The sequence below is a fragment of the Schistocerca serialis genome, chromosome 4 (genome assembly GCF_023864345.2).
Source record: "Schistocerca serialis cubense isolate TAMUIC-IGC-003099 chromosome 4, iqSchSeri2.2, whole genome shotgun sequence".
NCBI lineage: Eukaryota > Metazoa > Arthropoda > Insecta > Orthoptera > Acrididae > Schistocerca > Schistocerca serialis.
In genome coordinates, this window is record NC_064641.1 from 783,778,459 (window position 1) to 783,800,689 (window position 22,231).

Genomic DNA, 22,231 nt, shown 5'->3' on the forward strand with positions numbered 1-22,231 from the left:
ATTTGGTGGTGGTTAGAGCAAATCCTGTTAGTTTAATTAGTTTTGGATGGAGTCCCAGATTCCGTAAGATATTTAATACTGAAGGTCTATAGAGACAGTCATATGCCTTCTTAAAATCTCCAAATATTACTGCCAGAGATTTGTTCCATTTCCTGCAGTATGTCATAATCAATTTGAAAGTAATGATATGCTCTGCATAACATCCCCATGCATGATGTTAAACCTACTTGGTACTCCCCTAACTCCTGTTCCAGTTGTTCCTTGGTTCTGCGACATAGGATCTTGGACAAAATCTCTGGGAGAGAGAGTCCTCTATAGATATCATTTTCTGAATTGCTTGATGACAGCTATGATCCAATGTTTTGGGAATTGTTCTGTTCTCCAAATTTTTCTTAGAGCCTTGTGTAAGTAGGTCTTGACAGTGTCACTCGAATATTTGCACATCCAAAAAAAACCTATCTTCCCGAGTTGCCTTATATTGTTTATGGGACTCTTCATTATGTTGTTGCACCAGTGCCACTGTGATAGTCATGGGGTGCAGCAACTGTAATAATAACAGAAGAAACCGTGTTGGTTGCACAAGATAGATTTATTTAATCTTCATGTGTGACACATTTTGCCTTTCTTAGGCATCATCAGACAATCGATCAAAGTCTTGCTAATCATAATCAAGGTGTCAAACATAATTAAGAGTCCCACAGAACCATATAAGGCATCTCGAGAAGATCGGGTTTCTTTCAGAATGTGCAAATATTTGAGTGACACAGTCAAGACCTACTTACACAACGCTCTAACAAAAATTTGGAGAACAGAACAATACCCAAAACACTAGACCACAGCTGTCATCTACCCACTACACAAGAAAATGGATAAAAGCAATTTGGATAATGGTATCTATAGAGGACTCTCTCTTGCAGATTCCACATACAAGTTTTTATCAGAGATCCTGTATGTATGGAAGAATCAAAGAACAACTAGAACAGGTGTTGTTTTTTGTGGTAATTACCTTCAATAGAGATTATTATATCATTATGAATCCTCTTCTTATTCTCCTAATGCTTTGTGTGAATTTTTTTCTGTTAATTTTTGTGATTTGTCTAAGTTTTATTAATTGTTTTAAAAGTAGAGTTGCAGTTCTTGGTGATATTACTTCAAAATCAGTTATTGAATCTATAGCTTTTGTATTCACTATAAAGCCTGATACAAATTGAGTAAATTGCTTCATAGCTCTGTCCTGGTTTCCCATTATGAATTCTACATCCTTGTGATTAGAATGGGTCATCTGTTGTGTTTCTCACTTCTTGGAGCCTCGCTATTAAAACTTTATGATTATCATCCAGTTTTGTTTTGTTTAATAATATAAAAATAATAAAACTGTATTGTTCTAGATCCCACTGAAGGTGCCTTAGAATTAAAAAAAAGGCGATATGCATCTGGGAAAAATAAATTAAGTTGCAGCAAGAAAAGGCAGCTTTATTTACAAACAAATATTTCTGTACTTGCTGTGGAGGATGGCCATGCAAACAAACTAGTTATTATTAACCTTATCTGGAGGAAGCTGAGATTTATGACTGTGGTTGTTAACCACAAGAGACTCATTCCTAGGTTTTTGTCAGACACAATCTCCTTGGGTGTTAGTGATCCAATTATGTTGTATGATATACCCTCTAGTGCTTCGCATTTGAAGATTAAATGCAGTGCAGTTTCATTAATGACAGCACATAGTCTGCACTTGGGGGCATCTTTCTGTATATCCGTCATCTGCAGGTATTTCTAAAGTTCCCATTGCCAGTCACTGCACTTACATTGAGTGTAATCTGCCGCTTGTTGAAGATTGCAGTACTTCTCTTAAAACATTATTAGTTTACCACCACCCCCCTTTCTTTTCAAGAGAGTTTAATATTCTACTTGTTGTTGCCTGACCCAGCTATGTAGTTTAGATTTTGCTGTCGCCTTAGTGATGGTTAGGACAAGTTGCAGTCCAACAAAGTCATTGCCACTGCCCTTGCCAACCTATCATCTTGTTCATTACCACTAACATCTGAGTAAACAATGGCCCATAGCAGATTCACCCTGGTGCTTTCCTGTGGCCTCACAAGATTCATGGCCTTCTGCGACATCGTTTGATCTCCTCACAGGGTCTGATTGAGATTTCAGAGCTGCCTAGTTATCTGAATGAATGTAGATTCTATAGTCCTTTTAGCACCTGCATAGATTCTCCTCTGCACACTGTCCCAAAGCAAATACTCCATCTAGAATACCACAGCCAGTTTGTCTAGAGAGATTGTGTTTTCTCATCTAGGATGTGCTCCGTATACCCCAGTGCCAGAACCTTCATCTGGTTTCGACCTGTCAGTAAACCAGACTATGTCTTCTGAATGGTATAAAAGTTCTTTCTTACACTGCCCCCTACTTCCCATTGTTACACTGAAAGGTTTTTTGAAGCAGATGTATAGTCAGCCAGCATTTCCCCAAACATCTCTATATTTGCCACAATACTTATGTAAAGTCATGAAAACCATTTACTTTCAACTATTAATTACTCATGTAACTGTTCCAATTAGATCACAATTACACAGGTAACTTACAGAAGCGCTTCTCCAATTAGGTCACATTGGGGTAACCAATGTTCCATATTAACTTAACTCTATTGTATTAAAACAATCACAGTGGCATCAGGAACACTATTGTATGTTTCAGCTGAGCTGTAGTATCCATTTATAGCAAATAGAACCATTGTGTTACTAGTTGTGATTTACTGTAAACATGCAATTTACTCGCTTTTGATGAAACTACTGATCTGCATAGTATGAAGGAGATCATACAGTATGGACAAAATAAAACTGGCCCAGAAAATATTTACAGTAAGACTGATGTGTCTTTGGTTCTTGTTTATGAACATTATAGAGGCCGCTGAAAGTAGCCACAGTTTTGCACGGTTCTTCCCCTAAGTTTTGCGTTGAAGGCTTTGTTGGAGACTTTGCCAAAACACTTCCAGTCTCAAACACTTGCACAACAGTTCTGCATACATTTTTCGTGAGTCATGCGTCACAGAACACTTGAATTTTCTGTTATGGGCAGTATCCCTGTTCAGTAACAATGGTCAGTTCAGTGTCAGTCTTTTGTTTATTTTCTGGGCCAGTTTTACGTTGCTCACCCCATACAATGGCTCAGTCTGTTACATAACTTTTATTGAATTTTTTATAAACTGTCAGATACTTCATATGTCCTCTTGATAAATAGCTTGTGTTACTGTGTTTAATGTTTTCCTTTCTTGATGCAGAATTGAAATTGGAGAATATATTTGGATCAATTATAAACTGTTTTTGAATTCTTTTGAAGGAAAGTATCCTGAGGCATAAGATACTTAAGTATGACACATATGTGTTTCGAATAATTTCTTTTTCAGCGCACCTTCCTCCCCCCCTGCCCATCCCCCCCCCCCCCCATTATAGGCTTATGTAACAAATGCTGTTTCTAATCTAATTAAACATGTGTATTCAGTTTTTTATTTTTTCAGTAACTTATTTATTATGAAAGTAACTGTGTGTTTGTCTTCTTGTAGATCACTGCATGGTCCAGTTTGTCAAACCTAATTTGCTTGGCAGTAAGAAAGAATTCGATAATAGATTCGTGAATCCAATTCGTAATGGACAGTATGTAGATTCCACATTACATGATGTTAAAGTTATGAAGCGGCGTGCACATGTCCTGCATAAAATGCTGGAAAGCTCTGTTCAGGTAAAAGTTTTTTCTCTGATATCTCATTTCTTTCATAATTGAAGTTAGTACTTGTTGTCATAAGAAATTAGTGAGCAGATTTTTCTGTGCTATTTTTATTATAAACATTGAGTATGAGGAGGTGGGATATGATAAATGTCATTATAGTAAGTTCTTTTAATCGTCACTTAATAAGGGAATGGTCAACAGAACATGGTGCAAAACAATCGTATTTTAACTTCAGACACTCCTTCAGGAATTAAGGAGGAGAATAAAGTCAGCTCTATGGAGAATGAGATGAAGAAATTACTTTGACCTCGTTGATTGTTCATGTAGAGCAATCAGTTTCATTGACTCATAGAAAATATAATTTTGGGGCAATGGAGAGGGGGGTGTTATGCTACTATTTGCAACTGTCTTTAGATAATGACTGTCGAAATTCTGTAATTTTGAACCAAGTAGCATAAATGAGTGACATATAAGACATATAACAAAAACTGTGACATTGGGGTACAGGAAAGGAAACATACAAAGAAAAGGGTGCATTATGTAGGCATAGAAGTAGTGTTAATAGCATGTAAGCTGTGCACAGATTCATCTTTTGTAAGGAAACAAAATGAAAAAGCATGGAGGTTAAAAAAAAGCACACTTAAAAATTAAGTGGTGTGAGTTAATAATTTCTACGCACCACTCTTCACACATCACAAAAATAAAAAATCTTTTACGATGTAGGGCTATGCAAACTTGTGTAGGGCTTTCCTTCTTTCTTTCCAGGTTTTCACTGTGCATTTGTTTATTGTGGTGCAACTAACATCTCTGCAAATACTGGCCAGCTTATCATTTGACAAAATGTGCAAGCTTCTCTCAACCTGTTACTGTGATGGAATGCGTGCCATTGTGACGCATGTAGAATTTTATCATTGCCAGAAACGCTCAAACCATTCTTACGATCCCTGGGCTACAGAATTACAGGGGTTGAGCCATTATAAATTTGTCACTAGTACCCATCACGAATCCTGCTGAATACATGGTGTGTATTTTTGTTATTCGTCTGGTCTCGGATAAGGAAGTCTGCGAAACAACACTTCAGTTTGAGAATCCAACGTTTATGGATGTTCGTGGATGTGCTCGATATAGCACAGTCCTTTGAAGTGTAACGGACCGCAGTTGATCAGTTTGCTGCGTGGGGGAAGATATCGGAGGTTGCTCAGTCAGCCCCTGTTAGGTATGCTGCCAGTGTTCAGGATGACCATGAAACCATTGCAGCAGTACAACCTTGAACTCAACGTCATGTGGGACAGCGTCGGTTATGGCCACAGCAGCAACGAGCCGCCTCACAACAGTGGCCACGTGCCTCCCTTCTGTCTTATCCATACTGCTTTGTCCAGCAAGAGCATGCTGCATACAAGAGTCGAAAGAAAGGCCACTTTGCATTGGAGTGTCACTCCTCTTCAGATGTGGCGGACACAGTAGTACATAAACTGCATCTCTGACTGTCTCCCTGAACAAATTGTTTATTGATTTGTGTGTGTTTAATAACCCACTAAGAATGCAAGTGGACACAGGACTTTCAGTGACTTTCGTAAATGCACAAACGTATATGGACTTGGCTCCCCTCCCCTCACACAGATTTCACAGAATTTGGTCAGCTACAGTAAATAGCAGATTCTGATACGAGGTCAGTTCACTACTCCTGTCCCTTACAAATCTTTTGTTCACTCTCTCACCTTCCTTGTTGTGGGTCATTCCCATACTACAGACCTATTCAGGTTAGATTCGTTTAAAGCTTTTGGTTTCTCCATTGTCAATGAGGTAAATTTAGTGTCAGATCCCTTGAGTTTTTATTTCTGTTTTGCCCTGGGCTCAGCTGTGCTACCAATTTTTTTCAAGCCTACATTACCTTGATAGAGTCCAACCACCCTCGTTTTTTTCGGGTACAAAAGGTGCCTGTCACTTTGCTTGACTGTTACGGCCGAATTAGACTGACGTTGCTCGATATCATTTGGCCTATTTCTTCCAGTGAATGGGCTTCACCACTGTTCATCATTAAGAAGACACGTAAATTGTTGAAGTTTGCACCCTAATTATTAATCCCACACTAACTGTTACAGTTCTCATTGGCTTAGTACCCCTACATGTGCAAAACTGAACATATTGTGCCTTTTTGAAATTGAGAGTGATACCATTTATAGAAAACCACTCAATAATACGTCCAAGAAAATCATCTACCATTTCATCTGTTGTTATGCCTATGTTTGAATTGATTAAAATAGTAGTGTCATCTACAAAAGGGAACCAGTTCTCCTTGTTGTATATTAGACAGAAGGTCATTTTCACATATGAGAAACAATAGTTGACCTGCAGTTGAGCTTTGCAGAACCGCATTAAAATTGGTTGGATATACCACGACTTCCATAAAACCTCACTCTATCTAGCAGAATACTGTATGATTCCCAGAGTCAGGTACCTTAGATAGGTCACAGAAAATACCGACAGTTGCTATTTTGCAATTTAATGCTTGTAAAATTGGATGTGTGAATGCTAAATGGCATATTTAGTTGGGCAACTCTTCTGAAATCCAAACTGTGATTGATAGGGGTTATCAGGAGAAACAAAAGTGGCATTCTATGGATCAGAGCGTGCAATGTCAGAGCCCTTCATCGGGCAGGTAGGTTAGAAAATTAAAAAAGGGAAATGGATAGGTTAAAGTTAGAAATAGAGGGAATTAGTGAAGTTCGGCGGCAAGAGGAATAGGACTCCTGGTCAGATGAATATAGGGTTATCAATCCAAAAATCAAATAAGAAGTAGGTTTAATAATAAATAACAAAATAGGAACGTTTGTAAGCTACTATGAACAGCATAGTGAATGAATTATTATAGCCAAGATAGACACGAATCTCACACCCACCACAGTAGTAAAAGTTTATATGCCAGCTAGTTCCACAGATGAGGAGGGGCTTGAGAAAATGTTTGATGAGATAAAATAAATTATTCAGATAGTTAATGGATCCAAAAATTTAATAGTTATGGGGGATTGGAATTCAATAGTGGGAAAAGAAAGAGAAGGAAAAGTAGTAGGTGAATATGGACTGGGGGGAAGGAATGAAAGAGGAAGCTGCCTAGTAGTTTTTGCACAGAGCAGAATTTAATCATAGCTAACACTTGATTTAAGAATCATAAAAGAAGGTTGTATACATGGAAGAAGCCTGGAGATACTGACAGGTTTCAGATAGATTATATAATGGTAAGACAGAGATTTCAGAACCAAGTATTAAATCGTAAGACGTTTCCACTGGCTGATGTTTACTCTGACCACTGCATATTAAAACTGAAGAAAATGCAAAAAGGCAGGAATTTAAGGAGATGGGACCTGGACAAACTGAAAGAACCAGAGGTTGTAGAGAGTTTCAGAGGGAGCATTTTGGAATGACTAACAAGAACAGGGGAAAGGAATACAGTAGAAGAAGAATGGGTAGCTTTAAGAAATGAAATAGTGAAAGTAGCAGAGGGCTAAGTAGGTAAAAAAGATGAGGGCCAGTAGAAATCTTTGGGTAACAGAAGAGATATTGAATTTAATCTGTGAGAGGAGATAATATAAAAATGCAATAGATGAGACAGGTGAAAGAGAATAAAAACATTTTAAAAAATGAGATCGACATGCAGTGCAAAACAGCTAAGCAGTAGTGGAGTGGTGAGAGTACAGGATGCAGAAGCCTACATCACTAGTGGTAAGATGATGCATATAGGATAATTAAAGAGACCTTTGGAGAAACGAGAACCACTAACTAGTATGAATATCAAGAAATCAGATGGAAAACCAGTCGTAAGCAAAGAATGGAAAGCAGAGAGATGGAAGAAGTATATAGAGGGCCTGTACAAGGGAGATGTACTTGGGGCAATATTATGGAAAGAGAAGAGGACATAGATGAAGATGAGAAGGGAGATATGATACTGCATGAAGAATTTGACAAAGAATTGAAAGACTTAAGTTGAGACAAGGTCCCAGCAGTAGACTAACATTCCGTTAGAGCTACTGACAGCCTTGGAAGAGTGAGCCATGACAGAACTCTTCCATTTGGTGAACAAGATGTAAGAGACAGGCGGAATACCCTTGGACTTAAAGAAGAATATATTAATCACAAGTCCAAAGAAATCAGGTGCTGACAGGTTTGAAAATTACCGAACTATCAGTTTAATAAGTCACGGCAGCAAATCCTTTACAGAAGAATGGAAAAACTGGTAGTAGCTGACCTTGGGGAAGATCAGTTTGGATTCCAGAGTAATGTAGGAATACACGAGGCAATACTCTCCCTACAACTTCTCATAGAAGATAGATTAAGGAAAGACAAACCTTCGTTCATAGCATTTGTAGACTTAGATAAAGTTTTTGACAATGTTGACTGGAATACTTTCTTTCAAATTGTAAATTTGGCAGGGGAAAGCACACAAAGAAAAGGCTATTTACAATTTCTACAGAAACCAGATGAGAGTGATAAGAGTCAAGGGGCACGAAAGGGAGGAAGTGGTTGAGAAGGGAATGAGACAGGTTTGTAACCTATCCCAATGTTATTCAATCTATACATTGAACAAACAGTAAAGGAAAAAAAAGAAGAATTTGGAGTAGGGATTAAAGACTAGGGAGAAGAAATAAAAACTTTGATGTTTGCCGGTGACATTGTAATTCTGTCAGTGACAGCAAAGGACCCGGAAGAGCAGTTGAACACAATGGACAGAGTCTTCAAAGGACGATATGAGGTTAACATCAACAAAAGCAAAATGAGGATAATGAAATGTAGTAGAATTAAATAAGGCGATCCTGAGGGAATTAAATTAAGAAATCAGACTGGTAAAGTAGTTGATGAGTTTTGCTATTTGGGAAGCAAAATAACTGATGATGATTGTTGAAGTAGGGAGGATATAAAATATAGACTGCTAATGGCGAAAAGCATTTCTGAAGAAGAGAAATTTGTTAACATTGGGTATAGATTTAAGTGACAGGAAGTCCTTCCTGAAAGTATTTGTATGGAGTGTAGCTCTGTATGGAAGTGAAACATGGACAATAAACAGTTTAGACAGGAAGAGAATAGAAGCTTTCGAAATGTGGCGATGCAGAAGAATGCTGAAGATTAGATATGTAGATCACGGACTAGTGAGGAGGTACTGAATAGAATTGGGGAAAAGAGAAATTTGTGGTACTCCTTTACTAAAAGAAGGGATCGGTTCGTAGGACTGATACTGAGGCATCAAGGGATCATCAATTTAATACTGGAGGGAAGCGTGGAGGGTAAAAATTGTAGAGGGAGACCAAAAGGTGAATACAGTTAGCAGATCAGAGAGATAGGTTGTAGTAGTTACTTTGAGATGCAGAGGGTAAAGTAGCATGGAGAGCTGCATCAAACCAGTCTCAGGACTGAAGACGACAACAACAACAACAACAACAACAACAACAACAACAACAACAACATTATTGTTGTTCAGGTAGGATACTATTCTGAGTCATGATCTTCTCAAAAATTTTGGTGAATGATGTCAGTAGTGAAACAGGTCAGGAGTTACCGACATCTCTCATATCACCTTTCTTCTAGAGGAGCTTGACAATGGCATATTTCAGTCTCTCTGGAAAAATGCTGAGAGCTAGTGATGCATTACATGTTTCAGAAGAGACAGCACTCATTAAACAGGAACAGGTTTTTAGCACTGTGTTGAATGCCATCAAATACAGATGCACTTTCATTTTGCAGAGAATATATAATTTTCTCAATTTTAGAAGAAGAGTGTGAGACATCCATATGATTGATTTTTCTCTTCAACTGTTTGTCCCAATATTTTCTACTGCATGTAAGAATGGATTATTAAACATATCTGCCACCTGTGAGTGGTCATTCATAGCCCTTCCATATAATTCAATAGTGATGTTATCTTGTTCTGTTGTCTTTTACCCTGTCTCTCATTTCACTACAAAATTCAGTAATTTTCGGTAGTTTTTGTGGTGTGCAAAACTGCTGCAGGATCCATAGTTGTTCTTGCCAACAGACATATTTCTCTTCGCCTTTCACAAGATATCTTAATCCCTGTATTAATCCATGGTTTTTTACATGGCTGTTTAATGTCCTTTCTGATTGGCTCACACAGAAGCTATTTTCAGATATGACATTTATTTATCACTTAATAGATTAAATTTTATGTAAGCATTTGGTTCGCTATAAATTTCATCCCATCTCATGTATTGTAAACTATTCTAAAAACAAATAATTTTAAGTCCAGAATGGAATAACAATAATATTATGAAAAGGATAGATTTCTACTCTCTGCATAGAGAAGGTGTTGAATTGCAGACAGGTAAAAAAAAAGGGGGGGGGGGGGGGTAAACAGTTAAGTTTTCTGACAAAAAAGTCTTTCTTTGGAAGTAGGAAACTGCAGAAGTTCACACAACAGAACTCACATGCACATGCTCTGTCTCGGGCCACAATGGCCACACATTATGACCCTCTTAGGGAAAATGGGCATTACTATTCAGAGTGGCATCAGGTTTTTTGGTTTCTTATTTTGCATTTTTGTTTTTCTTGTCTTGTAAATAATTACAATATTTGCATTCAAATACGCTTTTCCAAAATAGAATACATTGGCTTTGCAGTATTCACATTAGAATATCTTTTTGGAAGAGAAGTCAATGCCTTTACTGTCTTGATATTACAATATTTTCGTTTGAACTTAAATAATGTTAGAGAGACAGGGCAGATGTGGTCAAAATATACTGGTACATATATGTATTTTGATCTGCAGTCAGATGCGCTGTGTTGAAGGCATCAGAAGATGTTCAGCAAATGGTGCTGAAAAAAATGCCAGTATTTACTAGTTGATACATGCTTCAGATGCTCAGCTTCGCTCCAGCCCATTACACCATTTGTATAGTCTCAAAAAGTAATGTTTCTTGAAAATTAAATTTCACAATATAGCGGTACCTGTTAGAAAATGAGTATTACTTAATATTTTCTGCATTGTATTTCTAATTAAGACATTTTATTATTCGTTTTAAGTCTCAGTTCATCATTAGGCAACTGTTCAGATTATATATTACATTAATGTACTGAGCATGACTAATATTTCATGATGACTATAATGTGGTATTTTATGGGATATTGCTGCTGCTTCAGTCGTTGTAATCACAACTTCAGTTCTGCCAGTACCTCATCTCCTACCTTCTAAACTTCACAAAAGCTCTTCTGCGAACCTTGCAGAACAAGCACTCCTGCAAGAAAGGATATTGTTGAGAAATGGCTTAGCCACAGCTTGAGGGATGCTTCCAGGAGATTTTCACTCTTCAGCGGAGTATGCGCTGATACGAAACTTCCTGACAGATTAAAACTGTGTGCCAGATTGATACTTGAAATTGGGGACCTTTGCCTTTAGCAGGCAAGTGCTCTACCAACTGAGCTACCAGCACAACTTCAATTCTGCCAGTTCCTCATCTGCCACCTTCCAAAATTCACAGAATCTCTTCTGCAAATCTTGCAGAACTAGCACTCCTGGAAGAAATGATATTGCAGAGACATGGCTTAGCCGCAATCTGGGGGATGTTTCCAGAATGAGATTTTCACTCAGCAGTAGAGTGTGTGCTGATATGAAACTTTCTGGCAGATTAAAACTGTGTGCTGGACCAAGGCGCGAACTCAGGACCTTTGCCTTTCGTGGGCAAGTGCTTTACTGACGGAGTTATCCAAGCACGACTCTCACAGTTTTAATGTGCCAGGAAGTTTTGCTATGATTTATGTTTATCCCTCTATCAGATAATGAATTATTTCACAATACGTAAATGAATTATTTCACAATACGTATTTTGATGCTGTTACATTATCAGCAGCGGGTTTCTTCTCAATTTACTTAATACAAAAAATAATATTGTGTAAACAAATTAATGCAAGTGGTATAATATTCATCAGTCGCACTTTCATTTTGTACAAAACACATCTTAGCTGTACATTTGGTTGCTAGTATTGCTTTCTGCATTGTATAGTGCTGGCAGTATTTAAATACAGTGTTCTATCTGCAAATAATAATGTTTTTATCTTATACATACTTTCTGTGAAGCAAAAATTGGCCTCATTTTGTATTTACCAATATTTAAGCTATTATTTGCACTATGCAGATTATGGTTATTTTATTGCTGCTTATGCTGAACTGCTGTTACAACTTTATTTACTTTCTTTGAGAAATCTGGTTTTTGGAATTGTTTTTGGAAGTATGACCTTGTGAATGAAACAATGTTTCACTTTATCTGAAATTTGTAATATTTGCAAACGTAGAATAACAATTTTATTTTTTGCTCCAACTTTCATTTGTTCACATTATGGCAACTCTAAACTGTTCTGTATACAGTATTTTACTCAAGACAGAAATCCCCAAACATATTTACAATTTAAGCAAACACAAGTGTAGTAGTAATATTGTCACAAGTGTAGTTAGATTTTTGAGTAGAGAAGGGGGAAAAAAAGAAAGAAAACCCCTGAAGATAAATGGTAGAATCTGATTTGTTTCACTGATGGACAAACTTCCATGTCCCATACACCAGTTTGAATAAAAGTTAACGCATGTGCGTTGTAGTCTAATAGTTGGCACACACATTTTCCGAGTCAATTTTGTTTTCAACCTTTGATGCCTAAGCTCCACCCAAATGGTATCCATCATAGCACTTTACATGCTCACAAAATGACTCAAACATAGATATATGCTGAGGTTCCCAGGTCGAGGCACTTTTGCATCTGTCATATAAACCTATAGATGACCGTTTTATTATTTTTTAATTTTTTTACTTGGAAGAAATACTCTGTGATATTATTTTGAATCATTTGAATGTGGCTTACATTAGAGAGATCGTAAGATAAATGTTCTGCTATTAGAGATATGCATTTTAAATGTCCGATATGTTGTGATCTTGTGCTGTAATTGTCAAAACACAGTCATTACTGTTGCTGATGTCTCATAAATATTGCACGCTTGGGGATGACAAAGATGAGGGGGTGTTGGCTTAGCTAGTTCTCACTGATATACAGAGTGTTTCAAAATACTTCTACAAACTTCGGGGGCACAGTCCTTTCACCAAAACAAGAAAAAAATTAATATACACATATATCTGAAAACCCTTCATTTTTGAGTTATTAATGAAAGTTTACAATTTAGGTGATTGAAGCTCAACAGCTCTTAAACTCATAACAAATGCTTTAAATAACCTCCTCTTGCTTCTAAATACATTGTCACTTGTCAAATCATGAACTGTTACAACCTTTCAAATAGTCCCTGACAGTTTGGAGTGGTTGTGCATGCTTCTGTGACACATCGGTGAAGATTTTTTTCCATTTGGGTGCTCTGCTGTTTATACCAGTTGTGTAAGGTGTCCCAAGAGATGGTTAGGAGAACATGCAGGCCTTGGAACTGGTCTTGCTCTGCCTACGCATTTCTCATAGTAGATACAAAACAGTGCGTCTCGAACATTGAGATTAAATTGTGATGGAGCTCCTTTATGGATAAACCACATGTTTCTTCTTATTTTCAGGGGCACATCTTCTAGTAGACGTTGGAGGGTATTCTGATTAGAGTCCCTGTAGACAGCATCTATAAGATGGGAGAACGTATGGCCCTACCAGTCACCTACAGTTCCAACCCACATATTAATCTTAAACTGATGCTGCTGTCTAGCCTATACTACAGCATGGGGATTGCAGTTGGCCCATATGTGTTTGTTGTGGATATTTTTTATCCATCTCTTCCAAACATTGCCTCATCTGTAAAGAAAACTGAAGAGACAAACAACAGAGTGACAGTTTGTGCAGCCTGCCGTGGGTGATCGGCACGCATAAGGCCCTGCACATGTTGAAGTTGAAATGGATACAATAGTTGCTTCTGATGTATCCTCCATGCAGAACATGGTGATGTACCACATGCTAGGCCCACTTGTCCTGCACTGATAGCTGGCTCTTCTTTGACAACCCATAGAAGCTGCTCTTCCTAGTCAGTCATACAGGAAACATGTAATCTTCCTCAATCAATAGCCTGCGGTGCTGTGGATCCTGTCTTGGCAATGTAATGGAACATAGCACCAAAGGTTGCATCACTTGACTGTCTTCAGTTTAGGGATGCCATCTAATATATCCATGCAGCATTGTGTCCATTACCAGTCACGCAGCCGTACATAAAAATTATGTACTGCCTGCACATTAAATGAATATCCTGCCATATTAGAATGGAGCACTTTTGGTTAATGCACTACCTGTATTACAAGTACACTATGGACACATTGAAGACAGACGAATGACGAATGTAAATAGAGCTCTCTGGCAACGCAACGCTGTCTAGGATACAATAATTCAAACGGTGCATAGATAAGTGAAATTGTTGGGCTGTACCTAGAAAGCCATTGAACGTCAGTTTGTACTAATAACTCGCAAGTGGAGGATTTTCAGACATATGTTTAAATGGACTTTTTTCCTTGTTTCGGTATAAGAAACCTGTCCCCAAAGTGTTTAAAAGATTTTTGAAACACAATGTTTTGTTTTTAGTTAGCTGTGTTAAAAAAAAATGAATATTTTCCTCAATACAGTTGTTAGTTTGGAAACTACAATGCTTTATTAGACAAGTCCTATTATAGGCAGCACTCAGTTGCTCCTTCCTTCAACCTTTGCGCTAAATTAACCAGCCAATTGTTGGGGGACTCCAAACTACAGAATTATGTAGCATTTCTCACATTAATAAATCATTGCCAGGCGTGAAATTAGTGATAAGTGGCAGAAAAAATCATAGGGGTGGCTGTGGATCAAAATCTGGATTGTTGTCTGGCCTTTAACCATGGATCCATTGAGCTAGTTTTATGTGTTACGAATATTTGTTGCGTATTTGTTACAGAACTTAGATTCTGATAGAGAATAGTCAGTCATTGTGTCTTTTATAGTAATTTTCTTATTTGGTTACTGTGTACATATGCTAATAGAATTTCAATTTTGTTGCAGAGATTTGATTATGGTGTTCTGACACCATTTCTGCCACCAAAACATGAATATGTCATTTCTGTTCGTCTGTCTGAGACACAGGTAAAACTATACCGTTATTATTTGGACAACTTTAGTGCAGCAAGTGAACTAAATGAACCTACACGTGGCAAGGGTGCCAAACTCTTTGCAGATTTTCAAGCACTTCAGCGAATATGGACTCATCCACGTGTAATACGTATGGATGCCGACAAAAAGGAGAAAGATGAAGAAAAGAAGGTACTGTTTTATGGGACCATTATGTTTTTATCTAATAATAACTGATTAGAATGAGTTTCTAATATAATGCTAGATTGGTGATATATGCACACACAATGCTTGACAAAAAAAGTGAATGACACAGAGGAAGTGGGGAGGGGGGGTGAGACAAAATCAGACAGGTTGAGAGGGCATATGACGTTATTGTGGTGATTACAGTATAATGTCAGTAAGAGCCCACTTATCAGTATGACCCAGTGTGTGGTCCTCGGCAATGAGTGTTGATCAGAGATAAGGGTATCATCAGGAGTGCCCCAGGGAAGTGTGATAGGACCCTCTTCCACCCCTCCCCCCTTTTCCTCTTCCCTCCCTCCCTCTATATACCTAACTCACTTGATGGACAGGGTGATCAGCATTTTATGGCTGTTTGCTGTGGTGTACCAGAAGGTGTCTTCATTGAGTGATTATAGGAATGTACAAGATGATTTAGACAAAATTTCTTGTTGGTGTGATGAATGGCAGATTGCTGTAGATGCACAAACATGTAAGTTGATATGGATGAGTAGGAAAAGTGGTCCTGTAACATTCAAATACAGTGTTGGTAGGGTTCAACTTGACACAGTCACTTCGATTAATTATTTAGGCATAATGTTGCAAAGCAATATGAAAAGGAAAGGGTACATTACACTGGTAGTAAGGAAGGCATATCTACATCTACATGGATACTCCGCAAATCACATTTAAGTGCCTGGCAGAGGGTTCATCGAACCACCTTCACAATTCTCTATTATTCCAATCTCGTATAGCGCGTGGGAAGAATGAACACCTATATTTTTCTGTACGAGCTCTGATTTCCCTTATTTTATCTTTGTGATCGTTCCTCCCTATGTAAGTCGGTGTCAACAAAATATTTTGGCATTCAGAGGACAAAGTTGGTGATTGGAATTTCGTGAGAAGATTCCGTCGCAACGAAAAACGCCTTACTTGTAATGATGTCCATCCCAAATCCTGTATCATTTCTGTGACACTCTCTCCTATATTTCGCGATAATGCAAAACATGCTGCCTTTGTTTGAACTTTTTTGATGTGCTCAGTCAGTCCTATCTGGTAAGGATCGCACACCACGCAACAGTATTCTAAAAGAGGATGGACAAGCGTAGTGTAGGCAGTCTCCTTAGTAGGTCTAGTGTCCTGCCAATGAAACGCAGTCTTTGGTTAACCTTCCCCAGCCCAACTTCAGATCGAAAATGCAGGAGCTTGTGAAACCACACCACATAGTCACATGAGCTGAGTGCAGGGGATGTTCCTGCACAACATATGGCTGAGCAGAACCCCATAAGCAACAGTTCTGTGCATTCACAGTACTGTGCAGAGTAATATGTGCCTCATCCGCCCAAAGAATATTCCCCAGTCACTAGCCATCCATTTCCATGCGTGCCAAAAAACAAAGTGTGAAGTCATGGCACTGTAGCCTATCTTGGGGCATCATTTGGTGCATGTTCTGAATCTTGTAGGGATACCATTGTGAAACTCATTGCAAAATCATTTGAACTGTTGACCAGAGGAGAGACAGTTCCCATGACACAGAATGAGCAGTGACTGCAGAATTTGAGGCATGTGCTGGATGGTCGGCTATAGCAACAGCCCTGTGAAGGGGCTGCCTACCTCTTCCTGGTGTACCACACAATTCAACTGTTTCTTCAAATTTCTTTATTATATTTTTTAGCCCATTTATTGGCATGGGACCTCTTCACAGCTGTTACTGTCAGTGATATTCCTGAATTGCTGCCGTTCTGATAGAACAACTTTAGCAGCAGTGCATGATCTTTCCTCTTGAGAACCATTGTGTTTCATAAAAAACTTCAACCATTTTAACCTTTCAGACCAACAATCACTTCACGAAAGAAATCAATATGTGTCACCAAACAACAAACAGTGTACTGACATCAAAGCAGGAAACATTTCAAATTCTGACTGCTTACAGTGCCATATTTTCACCTGGTGGCAGAAAGAGGAACCATTATTATTTTCAGCATACTCCTTGAGCACACTGATTAATGAACATACTTATGATGGTTCAGCATACTGCAACATATACAGCCTGCTATGTTGCACTTAGAACACTATCAGTTTAATTATAATTACCCGGTATCAATTAGAATAACGCTTATAAGTAATAAATATCTTAGTGTCTTTATTCACCATGTACCCTGTTGGCTGTAGCCCCCTGACAACACAGGGATAGCTCTACTGATGCCTGCGCCGTTAGCTCCCCACGTATGCCAAGGAATAGATGCCCATCTCCCTGGGGCATCGGGACTCCCAGCAATGGTCATCCTGCCATGTGGCCTTTGCTGTGGCTGGGTGGCGCCCGTGGGGAGGGCCCTTGGTCGGAGTAGGTGGCATCAGGGTGGATGACATGCAGTGAAGCGTGGCACATCTTCTCTTGCTAGTGGCCAGCCACCAGCAGTCTCTAAGCGTTCGAGAGCTCATTTTAAAGGTAACGTTTATGACCCCAAATCGTTCCCCTCCCTGGCCACACCATGGGAGGAACGAAAGGCAATGAATGAAAGTGAGACGTATTCATCCAGGTATCTTGTCTGTACCAGAGCTGATGGGGAATCCTTTATATCTGTGAAGCCTCAGTTCTTTGTAGAGCATTTAGAGGACAAGTTTGGGGAGGTGGAGGGCTTGTCCAAAATGCGGTCCGGTTCGGTATTGATAAAAACGGCATCCTCTGCCCAGTCACGGGTCTTGCTCGCTTGTAATAAGCTGGGGGATGTCTCCGTTACTATCACGCCCCATAAAAGTTTGAATATGGTCCAGGGCTTTATTTTCCACAGGGATCTCCTTTTACAGTCCGATGACGAGCTGCGCGCCAACTTAGAGTGACGAGAGGTCCATTTCGTCAGGCGCGTCCACCGGGGTCCGAGGGATCGTCAAGTTGCCACCGGTGCCTTCATCTTGGCCTTCGAGGATGACACATTACCTGAGAAGGTCACGGTGATGGTGTAGTGTTGTGATGTCAAGCCATATATCCCTCCCCCAATGTGGTGTTTCAAGTGTTGGAACTTCGGCCATATGTCTTCACGCTGTGCTTCCAGCCTCGTATCTCGCAATTGTGATCGGCCATCCCATCCTGATACTCCCTGTGCCCCGTCTCCCATCTGTGTCAACTGCGGAGAGCCCATCCGCCTTGCTCGCCGGACTGTCCGATTCTGCAGAAGGAAAGGAAAATAATGGAAATGAAGACCCTGGACCGACTGACGTACACTGAGGCTAAGCGGAAATATGATCGGCTTCATCCAGTGCGTATGGCATCTTCTTATGCCGCAACTGTCACTCCTGCTACAGTTCCATCAGCTCCAGTCAGCTCTCAAGAGTCGAAGGACCACACCTGCCCCCTTGATGGTAGGGGGCACTAAACTCCCTGTTGCTCCTGCTCCATCTACTTCAGGAGCAACGCCCCCCCAACCATCGGGGATATCAGCTCCCCTTCCCAGCCGGAGAGCTCTTGCCAGGAAGGGGTCCCTTGGGGACCTCCCTTCGCAAGTTCCGACCGGTACACAAGCGGACACCCGCAAGTGGCTCAAACAACCACCAGTCCCTGGTCGTAGGGCCTCACGGTCGTCGTCTATCCCTGAGACTGACTCAGTGAAGCTCTCCCAGCCTGAACCACTGAAGGCACAGCGAGATAAGCCGAAAAAGAAAAAGGTACCCAAGAATCCCGACATTGCAGTGGCACCCGTCCCAACGCTTCCTACAAGCTCAGCGTCTGAGGACGAGCTCAAGATTTTGGCGTGTGCTGAAGACCTGGATCTCGCTGGTCCCTCAGACGCCATGGATGTCACTTGTGCGGGTACTGAATCGGTGGCAGCAAGTGAACAAGCGGTGTAAATTGCCTTCCCAGTCCCTTCACACCTTTCTCAGCCATGGACAATATCATCCTCCAGTGGAACTGCAGCGGTTTCTTCCACCATCTAGCTGAGCTCCGACAACTTATCAGCCTTCACCCTTTCTTCTGCATTGCTCTTCAGGAAACTTGGTTTCCAGCAATGCGAAACCCCGCCCTCCGTGGCTATCGGGGTTATTATAAGAACCGGTCAGCTTATGAAAGGGTGTCTGGTGGCGTCTGCATGTATGTTTAACTCTCTTCACAGCGAGTCTGTCCCTCTACAAACAGCTTTAGAGACTGTCGCTGTTCGGGTCTGCAGTCTTTACCTTCCACCGGATGGTGATGTCCCACAGCATGTCCTCGCTGCACTGATAGCCCAATTGCCGCCACCTTTCTTGTTACTGGGTGACTTCAACGCCCATAATTCTCTGTGGGGTGGGTCAGTGGCAACAGGTCGAGGCACCACAATTGAGCATTTATTGGCACAGCTCGATCTTTCGATTTTAAATGATCGTGCCGTCACTCACTTCAGCGTGGCGCATGGCACGTACTCCGCCATCGACCTTTCGATCTGCAGCCCTAGCCTCTTACCTTCTGTCCAATGGAGAGTGCATGACGACCTGTGTGGTAGTGACCACTTTCCGATCTTACTGTCACTGCCACAGCATCACTCTTCTGGGCGCCCTAGCAGATGGGCTATGAATAAAGCTGACTGGGACTTGTTCTCCTCCGTTGCCGCTATTGAGCCTCTCTCTAATGACGCCATGGATGCGGTGGTTCGGCCGCGGTGGTCTCGCGGTTCTAGGCGCTCAGTCTGGAACCGCGTGACTGCTACGGTCGCAGGTTCGAATCCTGCCTCGGGCATGGATGTGTGTGATGTCCTTAGGATAGTTAGGTTTAAGTAGTTCTAAGTTCTGGGGGACTGATGACCGCAGCTGTTAAGTCCCATAGTGCTCAGAGCCATTTGAACCATTTTGATGCGGTGGTTCACTCGGTCACCACCAGCATCGTTACTGCCGCAGAATCTTCCATTCCCCGTTCTTCTGGGTCCCCTCGGAGGAGGACTGTGCCTTGGTGGTCGCCTGAGATTGCTGAGGCGATTAAAGATCGCTGGCGGGCGCTACAGCGTCACAAGCGACATCCCTCCATTGAACACCTCATCACCTTCATATGGCTGCGTGTTCGGGCCCGCCGCCTTATCCGCCAACGCAAGCAGGAGTGCTGGGAGCGGTGTGTGTCCACCATCGGCCACCCTGTCTCTCCATCGCAGGTATGGGCCAAGATCCGACGCCTCTATGGCTATCGGATCCCTGTCAGCATCCCTGCGCTCTCACTGAATGGAGCAGTTTGTACAGACTCCGACGAAATTGCCAACAGCTTGGCAGAGCATTTTGCTCTGAGTTCCACTTCTTCCAATTACCCACTGGCCTTCCACTCCATTAAAGAGCGGATGGAACATCGGCGCCTTTCTTTTCGCACCCACCATCCTGAATCCTACAATGTTCCATTCAGTGAGTGGGAATTTCACAGTGCCCTCGCCGCTTGTCCTGATACCACTCCTGGGCCAGATGGCATCCACTGTCAGATGCTGAAACACCTTTCAGTGGACTGCCAGCGACGGCTCCTCGACCTTTACAACCGTATTTGGGTCGAGGGTGAGTTTCCGTCGCAATGGCGGGAAAGTATTGTTATCCTCATTCTGAAACCAGGCAAAAACCCTTTGGAGGTGGACAGCTACCGTCCCATTAGCCTCACCAACGTTCTTTGCAAGTTTCTTGAACGGATGGTGAGCCGGCAGTTGAATTGGGTACTGGAGTCTCGGGGCCTTCTGGCTCCGTCTCAGGGTGGGTTCCGTTAAGGCCGCTCCGCCGCCGACAATCTGGTGAGCCTGGAGTCGGCCATCCGTACTGCCTTTGCCCACCATCAGCACCTGGTCGCTGTCTTTTTCGACATGCGGAAGGTGTAGGATACGACATGGCATCATTACATCCTTTCTATGCTTCATGGATGGGGTCTTCGGGGCCCTCTGCCGATCTTTATCCGAAATTTTCTGTCGTATCGTACCTTCCGCGTGCAAGTCGCAGCCTCCCATAGTTCCTACCGAGTCCAGGAGAACGGGGTACCACAGGGATCTTTCCTCAGTGTCTGCCTGTTTTTAATTGCATTAAACGGGCTCGCTGCAGCGGTGGGAAATTCTATCTCCGCTTCCCTGTATGCTGACGACTTCTGCCTTTACTATAACTCTACTGGCATTGCAGCTGCTGAATGTCAGCTACAGGGCGCTATCTGTAATGCGCAGTCTTGGGCTGTCGCTCATGGGTTCCAGTTTTCGGCAGCCAAGACCTGCGTTATGCACTTCTGCCGGCGACGCACTGTTCACCCGGAGTCGCGGCTTTATCTTGACGGCGAACTTCTTGCTGTGGTGGAGTCACATAGGTTTTTGGGGGTGGTTTTTGATGCCTGATTGACTTGGCTGCCTCATATTTGGCAGCTTAAACAGATGTGTTGGCGGCATCTAAATGCTCTGCGATGCTTGAGCCACACCCGCTGGGGCACCAACCGATCTACCCTGTTACGGCTCTACCAGGCGTTAATCCAGTCCCGTCTGGATTATGGTAGCCTGGCTTATGGCTCAGCATCCCCATCTGCGTTGCGGGTGCTGGATCCAATCCTCCACAGCGGGATACGCCTTGCCGCTGGTGCTTTCCGTACCAGCCCTGTGGACAGCATACTAGTGGAGGCAGGTGTCCCTCCACTGCAGTTACGGCACCAACTTTTGCTGGCCGCTTATGCTGCCCATGTTTTCAGCTTGTCCGGGCATCCTAACTATCGGCTACTATTCCCACAGTCGCACGTCTGTCTTCCAGAACGTCTGCCCTGGGCTGGATGTACGATTGTGGTCCGCATCCAAGAGCTTCTCTCCGGGCTTGGGGCTTTACCTCTTCTGCCTCCTTTCCGGGCACCTCTGCGTACACCACTGTGCTGTGTGCCTCGCCCTCACCTTCAGTTGGAATTGGCACAGGGCCCAAAGGACTCAGTCCCTCCGGAGGCCTTCCACAGCCGCTTTCTTTCCATCCTCGCAATGTATCAGGGCTCTGGCGTTGTTTACACTGACGGCTCGATGGTTGCTGGTCGTGTCAGTTATGCGCTAACTCTAGGGGACCATTCCGAACAACGTTCATTGCCGGCTGGCTGCAGCGTTTACACTGCTGAGATGGTCACCATCTTTCGTACCCTAGAGTATATCCACTCCTGCTCAGGTGAGTCCTTCGTGATCTGTAGCGATTCCCTGAGCAGTTTACGAGCTCTCGACCAGTGTTTCCCTTGTTCTCATCTGGTTATGACTATCCAGGAGTCCCTGCATACTCTTGCCCATTG

The 22,231-nt window shown here is 41.8% G+C and overlaps 1 protein-coding gene across 2 annotated transcripts in view; it reads left to right on the forward strand.

Moving 5' to 3' along the window:
* LOC126473359 (transcriptional regulator ATRX homolog) overlaps positions 1-22,231 on the forward strand; it is a 479,699-nt gene that overhangs the window by 321,591 nt on the left and 135,877 nt on the right. For both annotated transcript variants that reach the window (XM_050100365.1, XM_050100366.1), the window contains 2 exons: positions 3,566-3,741; positions 14,722-14,979. In XM_050100365.1, the coding sequence (XP_049956322.1) occupies positions 3,566-3,741; positions 14,722-14,979 (434 nt within the window). The remainder of the gene's footprint in view (positions 1-3,565; positions 3,742-14,721; positions 14,980-22,231) is intronic.